Raw genomic sequence first — 17,343 nt, forward strand, 5'->3', positions numbered from 1 at the left:
TTTTGGTTTACCTTGGTGCACCAAGCCAACTCACTCCTGGCCCCTTGCACAGTATCCAAGAACAAGAGGAGTGTACCCCCGTGGAGCACCACTAAGGCTCTGCAGCTTTTCTTTTCCAATTTCTCTGCTTTTCCATTCACCTATCCCCAAGCATGTCCTCAACTTTTTATATTCTGGCGTATAACTCTGAAAATAATGATACTAACAACTATATTGCTGAGCTATGATAGGAAGTTTCTAGACCCAAAACTACACCATTGAGATAAAAGTGGTCACCCTTCATCCTTCAGTAATGCAGAAGATCAAAGAAAGAAACAACCAGCCACTAAGGAGGCTACTGGTAAATCACAGGAGGGGCCAGAAATTCAAAACCAGTTGGAAGGCAACAGAGGAGGGGAACCTAACGGAGATGCAAAGAGACCTTGGCATAACGTCTGTGCTTCAGAGGAGAAAAAGCAACCATGCCAGACCACAAGCAGAGACAACTGGGGAGGGAAAAGAGGATGGTGGCAGAGCACATCCCCATGATGCTGTGAGAGATGCCAGCTGCAGCACAAGGGGAAGCCAGCAACAGATGGATGTGCTCAAATGGACGCAATGGGCAGCAAACGGTAAAACCCCGAAGCTCCCTCCTGCCAGCCCCTGTAGGCAGTGACCTCCGGCTGGGGGTTTTGCCTTTGATATAAGCACACATCCACTAGTACGAATGTGCTCCTGTGCTTCCACACAAGCAGAGCACAGGGATGCAGTGCCAAGGACCTGATGACAGTGCACACATATATGTGGCTAAGGCTTTCAAAACTGTAGAGGGCACATGACTACTCTGCCTTTCTCTCATTCGTCCCTTCCCCAACAAGTATTCTTTCTCTTTCTTCATCCTGATCCCAGCTGCACTAAGCTCTGGCTCTTGAAGTAGGCCTGCAAAACAACTTTATTTGTTACCAGAATTATGCACCCCCACCCCATCCAAAGTTGAATTATTCTGCCAACCCTTGCATGTAATGCAGACAAAAATTAAAGGCATTAAAAGCACAGTCCATGAAGTGCTGTAGGCACTGGCCACATTCCTGAAGGTCAAAATATCATCTCATGGTCTATAAAGGTAACCACAGGAGCTAAATTAAGCCTTTGACCAGGGCACACAAACCATTAGGAACTGCTCTTTCCCTCCGCTCCCCTCCTTTCTCAGACTCGGGGGAGCCTGATGCTTGTTTTTTCAGACACGCCGCCCCCTCACAGAGTGCTCAGACAGAGAATTTCCATGGCGCACATTGGCGGCCCGGTGCTCGCCACGGCAGCTGACCTGACTCCCTGGCTCGCCTCACTGGAGAAGTCCCAGGCACAGCGCCAGCCAGGATTCATGTCCTGGGCTACTTCTGGCCAGGTCCTGCCCCTCTGAAGCTGCTTCTTTTCACCCTCACAGGTCAGCCCAAATGCTTACATCCGCTCCAGGTGTGAAGGCAAAGTGTTTGCCGGGCAGTGCACACTCCTCTCTGTAGTGTCTGCTGCCTGCTGTGGATGGGATGCCTACGCAGAGTGTTGATATTCTAAACAACTAAGTTTTTGGACTGCAGGCAGAGATCTCTGCCTCTTTTTATCCTGAGGCAGAGAGCACATCATTTTCTGAACAGACCACAGAGCCTTGCTAACAGTTTTCATGGAGAAAGGGAAGCATGCGTGACTGGAAAGCCTGCGTTATCATACACCCAGTGTTTGCTGGCAGCTTTTGAGCAGAACCCACAAACACTGAATGGTGGGACATGTATTTAAGTGATGTCTAAGATGATAGAGAATTAAGTCTAATAATATTCATGTGAGGAAGGGCCTTCTTACTGAAAACTGTGAGCTACCCAGGAGCTCTCCTGACTGCTGTGCAGGCTGATGCACAAACAAGATGTGCTCCAGAACTCAAGGATAAAACAGCCACTGCCCTCTGGCAGCAATTCCAGACTGCTGTGGATGTGTGGTTTATAAGCATCAATCATAATGGCAACAAGCCATGTAAACTCCCCCCCCCACAAGCTACACTATAAAATCTATGTGCTATGGTGAAGACTCATGGAGAAGAATCAAGCAGTGAAGCAGTGAGCTAAAATCCTCCATGAGAGCCTGGTGGCACTAATAGCGCTGTGGCTGTGAGAGCTCCCTGAGCAATTGCTTCTAACCTCAAGAAGGGAAACAGAGGATGGATGAAGATAAGAGGAAAATGCCAACTTGTGAGAATATTAAAGTGGAAGAATGTACCTCGTTAAATCCAACTGTGCAGATCAGGTTACTCAAACTCCCAGTATGGTGAGTAGTCACCTTTGTGTTTGTTTTTGGATCAGACTCTAATTTGTCCCCCTTTCTTACATTTATTTGAGCTTTCTGAAACCATATAATGTCTTCAATCCACTCAGACTAAAGCTCACAGAACTGCTCTTGCAAACAGACACTGAAGAACCAGAGCCAGCTGTGAGCTCTTATTCTGGTGGCTTGAGTTTGAAGATGAGATCTGAGGAAAGAACCATGCTTGTATGGTATCAGCCAGCCTGGGCCATACACCTAAGAAAAGCTTAATTCCCACCTTCAACACTGTTCTCACTGCCATAGTAGCAAACAAATCAATTGAACAAACAAAAAACTGGCTTTTAGCCATGTCATGGCTCCACCTGCATAGAGACCAGCCAAGCTGTTAGAGGTACTGCATAGCTGGATATTAACATTTAGCATCAATTCATTTCTATTTCAATAAAAAGGAGAATGCCCAATTCTGCTTATAGTGAAACAAACAATAGAAAGGTCAGTGGAAGAGGACAAGGTTACCAGAATTTAATTTCACTGGAATGTCTGGACTTGAACACTGCACAGAACGGATAGAAGAAATTTGTGATGGCGATGTAGAACTTTCTTCTGATTATGCAGCAAATATAGATAAGATGTTTACTACACAGCATAGACTCTTGTGGACCAGGGCATTTTAGTTCAGAAATGATTTTAAACTGAAATCCTTTCTGACTGGGTTTTTGACCCACCTAGAGGAAGTCTCACCTGTTCCTTGTCTCAGAAATGTGCTGTGCTGGCAGAATGGGGCAGAAGCACGAGTCTAAGCCCTGAACTGTGCTGGCTGCTGATCCTCATCAATCCAGCTTTAAAAACACACCCGTCACTCAGGCTGGGTATCGACCATGGCCAAATGTAGTAGTACTTGACAACCGTCCATGTGCTCTTGGTGGCAGCCGCTAGCCACATGTATGACCCTAGACTATGGGGAGTATGGTGACACTTCTGCTCTCCATAGACACATCAGGCCGAGCAGATCCTTGTCTCCTTGTGTGTTGTTTGCACACTTCTGCACAGTGCTGCCACACACTGCATTTAAAATAGGCACTGCTAAAGCCAAAGCTACAGTGTTTAGGGTGATCAAAGTACACAGTAAAAACTGTGATTTTTACCAGCAGCAGCATAGCCAGATAATGTGCCAAAGAAAGGGGAAAATATGTAATAGGAGACATATTTTAGGAAGGTTCTTGGAAAGAGGAGTGTTTTCTTTCTTTTCTATAGATTGAATAGCAGAATTATTATATAAAGCACAGATTTCTTACATCTCCTGAAACAAGCCATCAAGGAACTGCCTGAAAACAACATTGAAACAAGAGTCTAAATTTTAAAACAACACCAACCAACTGGATTGGCTCTCTGATAGCCTGTTCTGATGCCAAAAGTGCTTGGGTCACGCTTGCAGAGGTGTGTGTGAATGTGACAGCCTGCACTGATTTTAATCCTACCACAGTCCATAGCTGGCTTTATTTTCTCATGGAACAAAAAGTAAGAGAAATGAAACTAGAAACCAATTTCACCAGTTTTAAGGCACAAACTGCTGTGCTTGATGATTCTGTATTACTTGCCATTGCTTCACATTCTATAAAGAAAGTCCCCATGGAAAGATTTTTGCAGTAAATAAAAATGCCTTTTAGCAGCAGCTGGCTTAGGTGTCTGATATTTCAGTGATTCAGAGACTGGCACAGAGGAAGTCTTGGACTTTCATGAAAACATGCACCTGGATGATGTCCGTGCATGACAGCTTCTCCCTGAGCCTGTCAGGCATTCAATAACCTTTTCCTTAAGCAGCAAAAGCAGTGGCTGCTGATCTCATCTCATCTCAGACGTGTTAAGCAGGGAACCCCGTCAGAACAAGGTCACAGAGAGGTCTTCTAAGCCTACATGGAGGCTTCACACTACATTTCAGTACACTCTAACTTCTTCATGTGGTTTTCATGCAAACCATGAGAGAATCTATATATGCAGGAGAAGCATAGGAGAACTGGTGTAAAACGTACCAACATAACATCATAGCCTCTGTCATAGAGATCACAAGCACACAAACATGGGACTTGATGTTTCTGCACATTTCCTGCTCTGGTTAAGACACATAAGATGATTGACAAAGGAAGACTTAATTATAACCTACATTTCCACAAAGGAGCAAAGGAAGGTTGTGACAGTAAAAGATCATTTTCAAGCAAAACGCGTGCTTTTGCAGAGATACCACAAGGGAAAGGAGATATTTGCCTGAAAATAATGGAAAAAAACACTGTTTTGTGAAAACAAGAATATCCTCTTCTCAGCTGAATGTCATTCTTGACTTATTCCACCTCTCACTGCTGACTCCCTTCCTTCTCACAGAAAATCAAGAATTAATGAGACAGAAGTTAAAATACGGGAGAAGATAAGACCGTAACACACCCTTTACGTTTTATAGATTTACAGTTTATAGATGTAATTTTAAATATCAAGATGAGGATAGAGATTAGTTAAACCTCTCAGCTATCGCAGACTCTTATAAATTTTGAAGACCTCATAGATAAAGATAAAGCTACTTGCAGCTAAAACCACGGGCAAGAACAGCTATAACCCATAGCTACATTTAGGGTAAAGTAATTAAAGACACAAATTAAATTCTCCTTCACTGTGACACTGAAAACAAAGCACATCTGTAATATGAACCCACATCATGCTGTCTGTGTCTCTGCATGCCATCTTTTTGAATGAAATAAATTATTAAAAAAAAATAATGCACCTTCATTACTCATTCTTCAGCTGCTGTGCATTAATTCTTGCAATTAAGAGCACTGGCTAGTCTAAGCACAGTGATTAAAACACTGCAATAACTGTGTCTAAAGAAAATCTAATTTTTTCTAGTGCTGACTTGTTTTTATTCAGTAGTGACACTTACGAGATATTGTGTCACTGCTGAGTAAGTTGATTAACATTTCTTTTCTACCACATCTTTTCAACTTAAGTGTTTTCTAACATGCTTAAACTACAGTGTTATTGATTAAACAAAGTTTGTAAGGCAAACACAAGTGGCTGTGCTTGTGTTTGTAACTTGTAAACTTTGAATTTAAGTCATGCGCAATGTACAAAACGGGTCAACGCAAAAAAATGCACTTACCTGGTATGTAAACTGCACTTCGCTTGGTGATATACCTAATTTTCCATTGATGTTAACTTCAATTTGACCTTGTGTAGGTTCATCCATTCTTCCGACTTGACACACAATCCTAGCGGGAAATAGCAATGCAAGTTTATCTGTTAGCACTAGCAGCTGCAATACAAATCCAAGGTATGTTAGCTACCATGCATACTATCAGCCAAAGCACAAACGTTGCTTTATCCTATACAAGCTACATGAATTCTGGCTCAGATTCCCACCGAAACCACGCAAGAATATTTTAATCTTGTATCTACATGGAGTAAAAGTCAAACCTGAGCAACGTGTACAGCAGCTACCTAGCAGACTTCTTAGCAGAAGACTCAAATTCAGTCCAGAAATCATAGAGGAAGCTACCCAAACCTACACAAGGTTTTCACTGTACCTGGATGTGTCAAAAAAAACAAACAAAAAAAAACAAAGAATCCTTTCCTCCCCTACTTTGATGCAGGAATCAATCAGCTATCTTATACCTTTGTGTATTTCAGCTGCTAATACTTTTGTTGCGCATCCTGCTATCTCCCAGCTTTAAGCTACTGCATTTTCACACCTACGATCAGAATCCCTTCAGAATTACTGTTCTCTGAAAATTAATCCTCAGATAACCCACACAAAATCAGAGGTCAAGGAACAGTGGAGGAGAAAACATCCCGCATTAACCCCCACTACCACTGAGGGCTAGCTGCAAGGTCTGAATTTACGTTTCCAACAGGTAACCTGCAGAATATAAGCATGCAAATGCAACAAGGATTCGACACACTTGAAAAGTGGGACAAATGCTTAACGGCGAGCTGCTAATACAGTCGGCTAAGGATGCACATAACATCTGCAGCCTGTGCAGGCAGTTTCCTGCAGGACACACCCTAGGAATCACCGTTTGTTTTCTTCATTCTTTCTCTCCTTGGATTATTGCTCTTCTGTAACCAATGCACAACTGCTTACAAAAAAAAAAAAAAAAAAAACAAGAAAAAAAAACAACAACAACAACAAAAAAAAAAAAAACAAGAAAAAAAAAAAAAAAACTCAAGCCCAAATTACAGAGTATAATGTACTTAAACTGGGACTTATAATAAAAGGATTGTCAAGTCCCCTCGCAGATCACTCCAGAATTTTCTGCCTGGGTACTGGCAAATTCTCTGAATTCTTGCATGTCCTAGCATGTGTACGGCCGCCTGAGTCTGTTCCTCATCATCTCTACTGTATTCTTGGAAGTTGTATCTTCTTGTCAGGCAGAAACAGGAAACAGTGCCTTTGGAGGAATTTCTACCATATGTCAAGCTAGGGAAAGCGGTCGGGGGCCAGGGTTGGGGTGTGTGTGGGGGAGCGCAGCAGCGTGGTTTGCAGGATTTTAATTGAGAAAAGCTCCCTCCCTCCCCTCCCTGGCACTGGCACTACCTCCCTTCCCCCACGTTACAAGTGGAAAACTACAATGGATGAGGACGCAACTTCTGTAAGGCTGACAGTGAAATCACAGCAGAGCCAGTGAGCAGCCTTCAATGCCATAAAGCTTGCTGCCCTTCCACTCATGGAGAAACATCTCCTAAAAATGATTGGCTTTTTACTTCAGGAAAGACAGGGCAGCAACACTAGGTGTTTCTTCTTCTTTTTCTTCTTTTTATTTTATTTTATTTTATTTTTTTTTCTAATTAAATAAAAAAGGTAATAATAAAACAAAAGAATGTAGGAGAAGATAAAGATGCAAAATTATAGATATCCATTTAAAGATTCTGAATCACTTCTTTTTCAGGGCTTCCCTAATGGAGAACATCCTTCAAAACCCCCTAATTTGTTGGTAAATTACATTATGCAAGTTGCATTTGTTCTCACCCATTACCACACTGGCAGAGCTTAGGAAACCAGTAATGTTGCTATGATACAAGGAGCCAGTCATCTCAGTTCTGGCTCCTTTCCATGTATTTAAAAATACCAAAAAGCTTTAGAAAAAAAAAAACAACAAGAGGCTGGGGAAATTCTTGCAAGGCTACACTGGGATTCAATGCAGCTTTTGCAACACTGAAAATAGGGAATGGGGAAAGAGGGCTAAAAGGGAGTTGGGAATTTTCTGGGTAGTGATGCTTGTGAAAAGGGAGTGATGGTGATAGATTTGGGAAGTAGCAGGAGATACACAACTGTATATATACTTCTAGGTCCCAGGGGCCCAAGAAGCTGCTAAATGCACGATCTACAAACTGACTAAAACCAAAGCTTCTTCAAAAGGTAAAACAAAACCACTTAGGCATCTCTAAAATCTCTTTCAGAACAAGCCACAGAAATAGCAAAGAGTTGCTGTGCTAAACTTTAAAATAACCAAAGGGAGAGAAAGCTAAGGTTTCAATTTCAGTTTTAAATATCAAAAGTGAATGGAAGAAAAATCACACTGCTTAAAATACATCATTACTATTAACATTACTACTGAACCTTTATGCTATGCTTTTTATCAGCAAGTATCAAAAGGGTAATTCCCTCTTGAAATTAGATGCTTGATATAATCTGTGGTAAACACCTAGACACCTAGAAGAATTTAGGCTCCTTGTTTTTACTTTTGGCACTGCTTAAGAGTGTGACAAGTAATCCACAAAACAGCTACCAACCTGCTTAGGCAACTCAACATCCATGGGCTTGTTGGCTCTGCGATGAAACTTAGTCATTTAAAGCTAAACCAAAACCCAGGGCTCCCTCCCTACCCCCAGGAAAGAAACTTTGTGGCTGGACTGTAACAAAAAGAATTAAGCTTCCTCTTGCTTTGCCTACTTTCCCATAAATCTTGTATGCTTGGCTGCACTGTGGTTGAGATTTAGCAAAGATTTTAATGGCTAGATGCACACCTACAATGCCTTTAATTTAAAAACTCATAAATAGTTTTCAGACATCTGCAGTAATGGTTTATGAAAGGTTTTCAAACAAAAAAAAGTCAATCAATCAGAAGCAAGAGGGTAGCATGCTATCATAAATTTGTTGCTGTATAAGAATCTATAACAATTTTAAATAAAAACTTGGACATCTTAGTATGAAATATTGCACATATACTGCACTAGCTTTTTCTCCTCTTGATAATTTCTTATTACCACAGGAATGTCTTATTCTCCTGAAGATGCATAGAGTTTTCTTTCTGGGGGGTGTCTAAAATCTTATGAAAAATGTCCAGTGATTACCTTGTGGAAACAGAGTAGAACTCCTCTTTGAAAATACATTCCTTGTCTGCCACCGTTATATTGTTTACATCTTCTGCTTTTATTCCCAAATTAGATCCCATTATGGTCAAAAGAATTCCACCACTTAGTGGTCCAGTTTTTGGCTCAATCTGTGTTTGCATGAGGGAAAGTAAAAAAAAAAAATAAATCAAAATTAAATATTGCAGTGACCATGTTGCTCTTCCATATTATTTAAAGCTACTTAGACTTACCAGAATTTAAAAGGAAAAAGATGTTTCCTGTAGGACCTGCATAAAAACTTGCTATGTACCCTAACTTTTTAATGCTAATTATTCATTTGTGAGCCCATAGCCAGTATTCATCAGCTGCAGATTTCATGTCTGCTGTGGCAGACTATAAGGTACAAAATTCCTGCCCAATGTTTATTCTATTTTATGTTTGCTTCCTCCACAAAAGCACTGGGATTTTCACAAGCAAATTGAACGAGCTTCCCTCATAACCATCCCACTGAACTTTTCCAGCCTTTTTTTTTTTTTTGGTTGTTTTTGACATGTTTTTCTCCTTTTAGGTTCACAACCAAACAGTGCACATTATAAACACAAAGCGATGCCCCAAACAACTTCTTCAAAAATTTCTTTAGTCCCCTTGTCTTCCTTACTGCATCAGCTGGTAGGGTGCTGCAATACATGGGTACTTTGCGAATAAAACGAGGACTGAAAAAATCCTTGAAGTACCTGAAAAGGACTTCTGAGGTTAAAATATGATTTTTAAATTCAAATACTCTGTTATTCTAAATAATTCTAAATATTTTTGGGGGATATTAACCTGATTTGCTGTTTAATGTATGGAGCACTTCCACTGAGACCTTTTCAGGTGCTCAGCTTTGGAGAGCTGTAAATTTATTACCTGGAAGAGGGAGGCTGCGCAGTCCCAGATTGAGCAACTGGAAGCCAAACAAATTCATCTTCTGAAAGTCTGGATGTTAGTGTCTGCTGAGTTTCTTAGATCTAACTCCTAAGCAAGTCTGAGCACAGGCACAGGACTGTTGCTGCTGCCTGCTGACCAGTTCAGCTCCAGAATCACTTGTTCGATTTTCCCACTGTTTCTAAATTACTAAATTACTAAAACTGGATCCTTTGCCCGTGGCCATCTCTTTGCGCTCGGTGCATAAATAAAGTAGCTTAAAAAAGACTCAGCAGTGTCTGTAGCTGTTTCCAAATATTTTGTTCAAATTTGAACCTAACAAAAGCCTTGAAAAAACTAATATATCACAACACTGTTAGTATTTAACCTTTAATCATGTACAAACAGTATCACTCTTAGATTCCTTTGTTTTTCTTTTCCTTCCCACTCACATCATCTTGATAAGGGCATTATATAAGAATTCTTCTCTACACTTTCTGTCAAGATTTCAGGAAATCTACCTTCCTTGGCAGACTTCAAATGTTTACCAGCCTTTTCTTCCCCAAAATAGCGTCACAGCCAATTTCACCCATCGTGCTGCCATTCTGGCTGTACCCACACTGTACTTCTAGCTTCATAGCCTCAGGAGAGATTCATCGTGTCTCTGCCAGCATGAGGCACAGGTTTCAGACTTAAACTGTTAACGATCTGATTGGAGTGAAATATCCCCGTTATGACTCTCGGCCTCTGTCATATCACTACTGCATTTTGTGATAGCTGGGGATATGTCCTTATCAAATGGTGTGTGTGGGTTTCGACGTACTGATGCCCCTGTCTCAGTAATTTAGATGGGATGAGTGGAAGTACATATCTAGACTGTTTTCTAGGATGTTATGCCCAGAAAAACAGCATTTGGTTTGTTGCCAAAAGGCAGCCGCTGAAAGCAGATGAGAGTTTATCACTTCTTGCTTTGGCTGCTGGTCCACCAGGGTGGAACAAGGCTCTTCCTTCACCCCAGGGGGATGCTCACACCGCAGACCCACTGCCCAGTACACAGTAAAATCTGTGTATTTGGCCCCTCTGACTTCTCACACCCAACTTATACAACCTTGGGCTGCATCCCGGTTGGGACTGGGCAGTATCACTGACACCCGGAAAGCAAATCGTGGTGCAGAAAGAAGCAGCTCTCTTATTAAATGCTATTTATAAAGTCTAGTTTGAGGCCTGTTCGTGAGCCTGCTAAGTGTTTGCAGTTGAGTGCATGGTGATCCTCTTTTATAGACTTATTTCAGGTAGAACAGACTGGGAGAGAAGAAAAGCCCATGCTTATTCCCAAGCTTCAAGTGCCATGTTTAAGGGTATGCTGCTAGCCTGGCTTATAGCACAGTGAGGCCATGGCTTAAAAAACAGTGAGTCTCAAAGACTCCATTCAGTCTCTTTTATTGTGACTCTTTCTAAATCTCTCATACACATCACTACTGGCATTATTTCCATACAGCTATTTCAGAGGCTTACTTAACACCCCAGGAAAAAAAAAAAAAAAAAGAAAAAAAATGCCTTTCAGTATGAGCTTGTTTGGATGCTTTCTGGTAAAAAAATAATGCTCTGGGTGGGAGAAGAACAAAAGCTATCTTACGCGAGTGATTTCCGGAGGAGGACATGTGACAGCGGGACGAGAATGACAGAACTTGTCATACACACACTTGCTCGGCTTGCCATCTTCTTCACACCAGACACACTTGTAGTCTTGATGGGCTGCGAGGCACAGACTGCAGTCACTTCGCCCATAAGAGCAGTTGTACAGGGTCACTGAAAGAGGAACGGAGAATGCACTTAGACATTTCCCTCTGTTTCAAGGATGTTTAGAGTATTATCGAAGGAAAACTAATCCTATGTACAAAGACACCCATTGCTCAGCTTGGTCCTGTGAAGAACATACACCCTATGTACTGAACCCCTGAATGCTGCTGGGAGAAAACCTTGTTTTTTTTGCTGGGCAGAAAACTCTCAACACCATCCACGTGCAGAGTACAAATAAGCTGCCAAGTAGAACCCAAAAGCAGTTTTGTCACTCGGACTTTGTCAGAACACTGGAGCCCAAAGTCCTTTCTTTGACTATCCTCAGGGAACCTGGCTATGTGACTCTTTGAAGACCAGCTCCAATGAGCAGGTCCTTCTGGTGCACCAGGAGCCAGACATAGAAAGCTGCAAAGTCCCTGGGGATGTTGCTGGGGACAGACATCAGCTGGTGTGGGACCCTTGCCAATCGTGTATTTAAAAGAAGAGAGCTGCCTTTGTGGGCTGTTTACAGGACATTTGGGCCTTTCCAAACTCATCACTAAAACCTGAACTGAATATAAAGTCAACGTTTCATGAAGTGTTATCCTTTGTCCAACCTAATACCTCTTTGTTTCTCCTTTCTTCTCCATTTCCTCACTTTCAATTTCCCCTTTGCCTGGGGTTGCCACCCTGATGTACGCCTTATTCCTTCTACAGTGGGGTTTAATCCCCAAATAGGAATTCAAAACCAAGAGATCAGGTCTGACAGTCACACCTCTCCTACTGGTGAACCAAGCACCAGCTGTCCCAGACGCTAAGCTTATTTTGGCCCCTGTCAATCTCCAGTATGATGCACAGTCACTGAACAGAATTAATTTTGCCAAATGGATGCAAAGCCTTCAGACATAGCTGGTGGTTCAGCACCATAAGGAAAGCCTGCCCTTGCAAGAAAACATTTGGAGATGCACTTGAGAGCTAGCCCAGAAGAAACAGACTGAAAAGATGTCACACATTTCTGTGGGGAAACGTGCATGTGGCACAGATTATTCAGCACGTGAGTGCTGTACTTCCCTGGGTAGGTGAGCTGGGTATCAAAGAAAGGGGAGCTTCTTGCTCCCTCCTTTTATGCTGCTTCTCCGTGCCTTTTGGCTGCCCTGTTTTTCTGGCCATGCAGCCTCCCCCTCTGTCACCAAGGCTCTGGCACTTGTTGAGTGTTTTTGTAAATCAGCTTAACTTACCAGAAGAGCAGAAAACTATCCAGGTTTCCTCCTGTGCTCTTTCAAGTGTTAAATGTGCTCACAGATGGGAGTGGGGAGTACACGACAGAGAATCAACATCTCCCCTTTCCAGCGGCCATTAACTGTTTTAGCTCATTAAGCCTCAAGAAACGGTACCCTTAGTGACATTGTTTTTTCCCCAAGGAGGTTCATCCTTACAGATGCAGTAAGAAAACCGACAAAAACGGAGGTGACCAGAGGTGGGTAAGAGACCAGGGTAATCCCTTTGAGATTGCATGTGGTAAAGGCCAGAAAAAAAATGTCTATTTAAAGAAAGCTTTTATTCTCAGAGGAGTAGGACTCTAGGAAGGACACCAGCAAAACCACCCTCCAGCCCCTAACATTTCAATGCACATGATATCCTAGATAATAGCAGCAGAAGCAGCTTTTAAAATCTAATTCTAAGAGGCTGCCATGTCAAATTCCTACTGAAATGAAAAAGTAAAAAGGTAATGCTGGTTTTCCATTATTTTCCAGCAGTGCCCTTATTCCCCTGCTAGCTCTGAACAATTATTACAGATGCCCAAAATTTCACTACAGTCTTTCTGCCTTTTGCATGAGAGCATACAACCCCATAAGGGCAGTTTTTCTCTAAATGCTGCATATTTAAAAACCTTGCATTCAGTTTCACAGTTACAGCCTTTTGTAGAATAGCATGATTTTATTCCCTCCCTTACACTGAAGAATTAATGCAACAGTGAAGACCGCTTTTAACTCTTCTTACATCTAGTCAGCATATCCATTTGCTATCAAGCAGCTTTGCCAGGACACATTCAGACAAGCTATCATTGGAGGTGCACGCAAAGCTGAGAGACTTTGGCGTTAGTATCAATAAATCAATAAGAAAAAACATGCATTTGGTTCAGTTCCTCTCTTAAATTTACAAGGAATCGATGAGCACAAAGTAGGAGTAGCATCATTTGCTCCATATACTGAGTGCATCAGCATGGAAGTCACCGAGTTAACAAACATAAGCCAATAGTTTGTGAGTTAACTCTTCACTCTGGGTATTGGATATGAATGTGGTGATGGGGAAAAGTGTGAGACAGCCTAGGTACATCAGTTTGGTTGTATTGACAGGAGAGACGGCACAGGCTGCAGCAAGGAAGAGTTTCCTCATGCCCATGCACCAGTTTGCTTCCTTAATCCAGCACTCAGAAAGACTGCTACTGCACAGCAACCTGGACAGGCAATATGGTTAAACAAAACCTTCCTTCTTCCCTTTGCCTTCCTAAAGCCTGCATTGCCCACCCACACGGCCACATGACCACCTAGCAAAGCGCAGGAGCATGCCTACTGCATTGCTTTGTTGTACTTCATTGGCCGGAGAGGGATTTTCATCCCATCCCTCCATAAACAATGCTAGCGTTGCCACATCTCGGTGTCCCTCACATCCCATTGCAGAGAAAGCTACAGCCTTAAAGAATTAAACACTCCCCTTGTTCACTGATCAGCTCATTAAATGTACCAGCAGCAAGCCACTCATTAGATTCAGACTCTTATCCATCACCTTGAGACGCCAGCTGTGAAATCATTGATAAAAAGGACAAAGGATAAAAGGGATACATTGGATGTCATACCGTTCAGCACCCCTGATGGCTCAAGATGTAAAAGCACTGTCGTAACTTAGTATTCGCTAAGTGTCATAGAAAGAATGGGTTCTTTGACTGGCAAGTTCAAAGGTGCTTCTGAGCAGCAACCATATACCCAAAGACAATTCTTTTCAAGATGCATAAAAAACACTATGCACTGGATTTCGTATGGCAAGAAAATTTTAAAGCAGGAGAGAATTTAGATTTAAAAAAGTCTTTTATAATAAAAAGAGATGAGACATTTGTTGATAATTTTTCAACTCTTGCAAGGGTTCTATGTTTTGATTCAAATGATAACCTTTCTTTAATAATTTAGCTACTACTTTTTTTTGTATTTTTCCCCCAGACTGGGAAAAAGATGGTGGGAACATTTGGTCAAAATTTTGTAATTTTAAACACCACAGCTTTTAAAATGGAAATGAAGACACTGTGAGACTACAATATGACCTCCCCATAACATGCATGCCAGGTCCTCTTTTAAGTGTTTCCATCACTGCAAAAAAAGCCATAGGGAAAATCTTCTGAAAACGTACTTCTGTGCTGCCAATGTGACATGGGATCAATTTAAGTATTGTACAGATGGAAAAATACAGTCTGAAGATTTAATCTGTAGGGGGATTTACATTGGGGCAGTATTAGTTTTTCTGATGTTGACTCATCACACAAGTAGTAAGTGTGTTGCTTTGCTGTTTTTCCAAGATTGTGCCTTAAACATCAGTCCAAAGAGGTGCCGGGCAGGTCCCAGTTCCCAGAACTACTCCACTGATTTTAATGGAGCTTTCTCAGCTCAGCACTGGACTAGACCCACAGACGTAACTGCTTCATCGTTGTAGGTTGAAAGAAGCAAAAATAAATTAATAAGCGATCTATATCAGAGTCCAAGACTTTATTTGTGCTATATACTAAATATACTTTTTGTTGCCATAGAAATAAATGAATAAAGTAATGAGATGGAAGCACACAGTGTATTGCTGACTGCCAGCAGAAACAAAGACTGCCAAAGCTGCCACTTAGGAGCTGAGACAGCTGAAAGTGCAGACTTGAGGTGAAGTCCAGATGAGTGGCAGTAAGAAAAATCACTTTTCTGCTATCAGAGGGAGCAAGTTCATTTTAGAGAGTGTGGGAGGAAAATGACCATTTAAAAAACTAACTGCTGAAGTATGTTTGAACTGTGAAGATTTGCTATTAATATTGCCTTTCAGAGAAAATACTGGCAACATCTTGAAAACAGCCTTAAGTACATAAAACACTGGTGTGAGTTTAGTATTGATAACTTTTGATCTGTCAGCTTTGATTGTTTCAACAAAACCAGCAAAACCTACAAAAGGTAACATTCTTATCCATGGCTCCAAAATTATAAATAGATTTCTGTTTACTGTAATTAAGCTCTCTTTACTTCCGTATTTTGTACTTACCCATCAGTTTGCTGTCAATCTTGACTTTGCTTGTTGTTATGGATAAATTAAGTTGTACAGTTTCATTTGCACTATAGGAGAACTGAAAAAAGACAACAGAATGGAGATATTAATTTTGCAAGGTGTATTTCTTATCTTCCGTGATACTCTGTAATCAAAGCAGTGAAGATTTCAAAAACTATCCAAGACCATATGTTCTTTTTTCACCTTGGCCAAATGTATTTATAGAAAAAAAAATGTTTTAATGAATCTAATCCTTCACAATCAGAATTTTCAAGTACCACAGGAGAGCAATATCTGAATACCTATTTTTCATTAATTTAATTTACGTTTGGTTATAAGTATCCAAGCAGCTAGGGTACTGTTCAGTGCCAGTATATAGCTGCTGACCCTGCTGAGTTCTCCCTTCCCACACCATCTGGCCCCATTATTTCTGTGGCCGTGGCAGGCTCACACCACACAGAGGGGAAATCTCTTGCATCTTTTGCAGTGCAGCCCCCTTATTACAGCCAAAGGTTTACTTGCTCCAAGACATGGGCTTCTACTCAGGTTGAAAGACAGCAGCAATAACAACAGGTGGGAAAGAAAAACGGCAAAGGAAAATATACTGGCTTTATAAAGGAAATTATTTGTGCTAGACTCAAATGCTGCATAAATGTTAATTAGTTCTCAAAACCACTGTCTTAGCAAGCTGATACGACATAAAGGTTAAAGTCAGCATAACATTTGTGAGTTTAACTTTGAACATGGTAGACTTTTTTTTTGAATACTATTTCCTTTCTCTGTAAAGAAAGAAACCAGAGAGAAAGATACACAACTAGTAAGTAGCCAAAAAACATACTGTTACCATTCCCATTTTTACAGATGTAAAAAATAAGCAATGGGAAAGATAATTAATTGGCGTGTAGAGAGGGAGAACTCTGAAATGCTCATCTTTCACCCACAATGATTTCACCAGATTGCATAAGAAGTGGAGAATAAAGGAATGATGATCCCATATTCATCCAGGGACAGTTCAACAAATCCATGGATTGCATAGATAAAAAGTAGGATAAAGATCCAGAGCCTTAAGAAGAGACATTAGGAAAACTGAGCCAAAGCTCCTGCCTTTGACTACTACCACTAATGGAGAACCTCCACCAGAGATGACTTTCTTCTCTGAGTGAAACCAGTACAACATATTTCCAGACACAGGTGTATACTGGAACAGGACTATAAGAACAGAATATATTTGGTAAGTGGACCATATTTTTGCATTTACCTCTTTTGTCATGAACGAAAAATTTCCATCTGCTGATTCAACAACAGGAGTTTTGAATTCAAATTGTCTGTTTCCAACCACAAATTTTTTATCCTGTGGAAGAGAGGAGTTCAGCTTAGAATTTTTACAGCATTATCAAGTGCAATAAAACATCACCAGGCAATATGCTGTTCAGCACTGGAAGTAATAAGATCAAATGGAGAAGGCTAACCAGTTAAAGTTGTCACCTGAAAACAAAGCTGGTGAAACATCCAGCCAGTGCAATCTGCTGCTTTGCTGCACCCCTCCAACATTCCCTGAAGGTGCAAGCACCCAAGCAGCATGAATAAAGCAAGAACACATCTAGCACTTGCTTTCAGGGAGCACTAAGGAAAAGCCAAGACACGTGAAAGCTGGATGGCTTCACACATCAGATGTGTCATTAGCAGAACTGCGTGAGTTCTGCCCTTTAAGGTTTTCTCTGTGGGGATTCTGGGCAGAGCAGGAATGCA

At 41.3% G+C, this 17,343-nt stretch overlaps 1 protein-coding gene across 5 annotated transcripts in view; it reads right to left on the reverse strand.

Moving 5' to 3' along the window:
- Positions 1–17,343, reverse strand: part of PLXNB2 (plexin B2) — a 257,287-nt gene that overhangs the window by 41,028 nt on the left and 198,916 nt on the right. For all 5 annotated transcript variants that reach the window (XM_032197592.1, XM_032197584.1, XM_032197575.1 and 2 more), the window contains 5 exons: positions 16,853–16,945; positions 15,592–15,673; positions 11,165–11,337; positions 8,626–8,774; positions 5,435–5,543 (listed from right to left, as the gene is read on the reverse strand). In XM_032197592.1, coding sequence (XP_032053483.1) covers positions 5,435–5,543; positions 8,626–8,774; positions 11,165–11,337; positions 15,592–15,673; positions 16,853–16,945 — 606 coding nt within the window. The remainder of the gene's footprint in view (positions 1–5,434; positions 5,544–8,625; positions 8,775–11,164; positions 11,338–15,591; positions 15,674–16,852; positions 16,946–17,343) is intronic.

The sequence above is a fragment of the Aythya fuligula genome, chromosome 1 (assembly GCF_009819795.1).
Source record: "Aythya fuligula isolate bAytFul2 chromosome 1, bAytFul2.pri, whole genome shotgun sequence".
Classification (NCBI taxonomy): Eukaryota; Metazoa; Chordata; class Aves; order Anseriformes; family Anatidae; genus Aythya; species Aythya fuligula.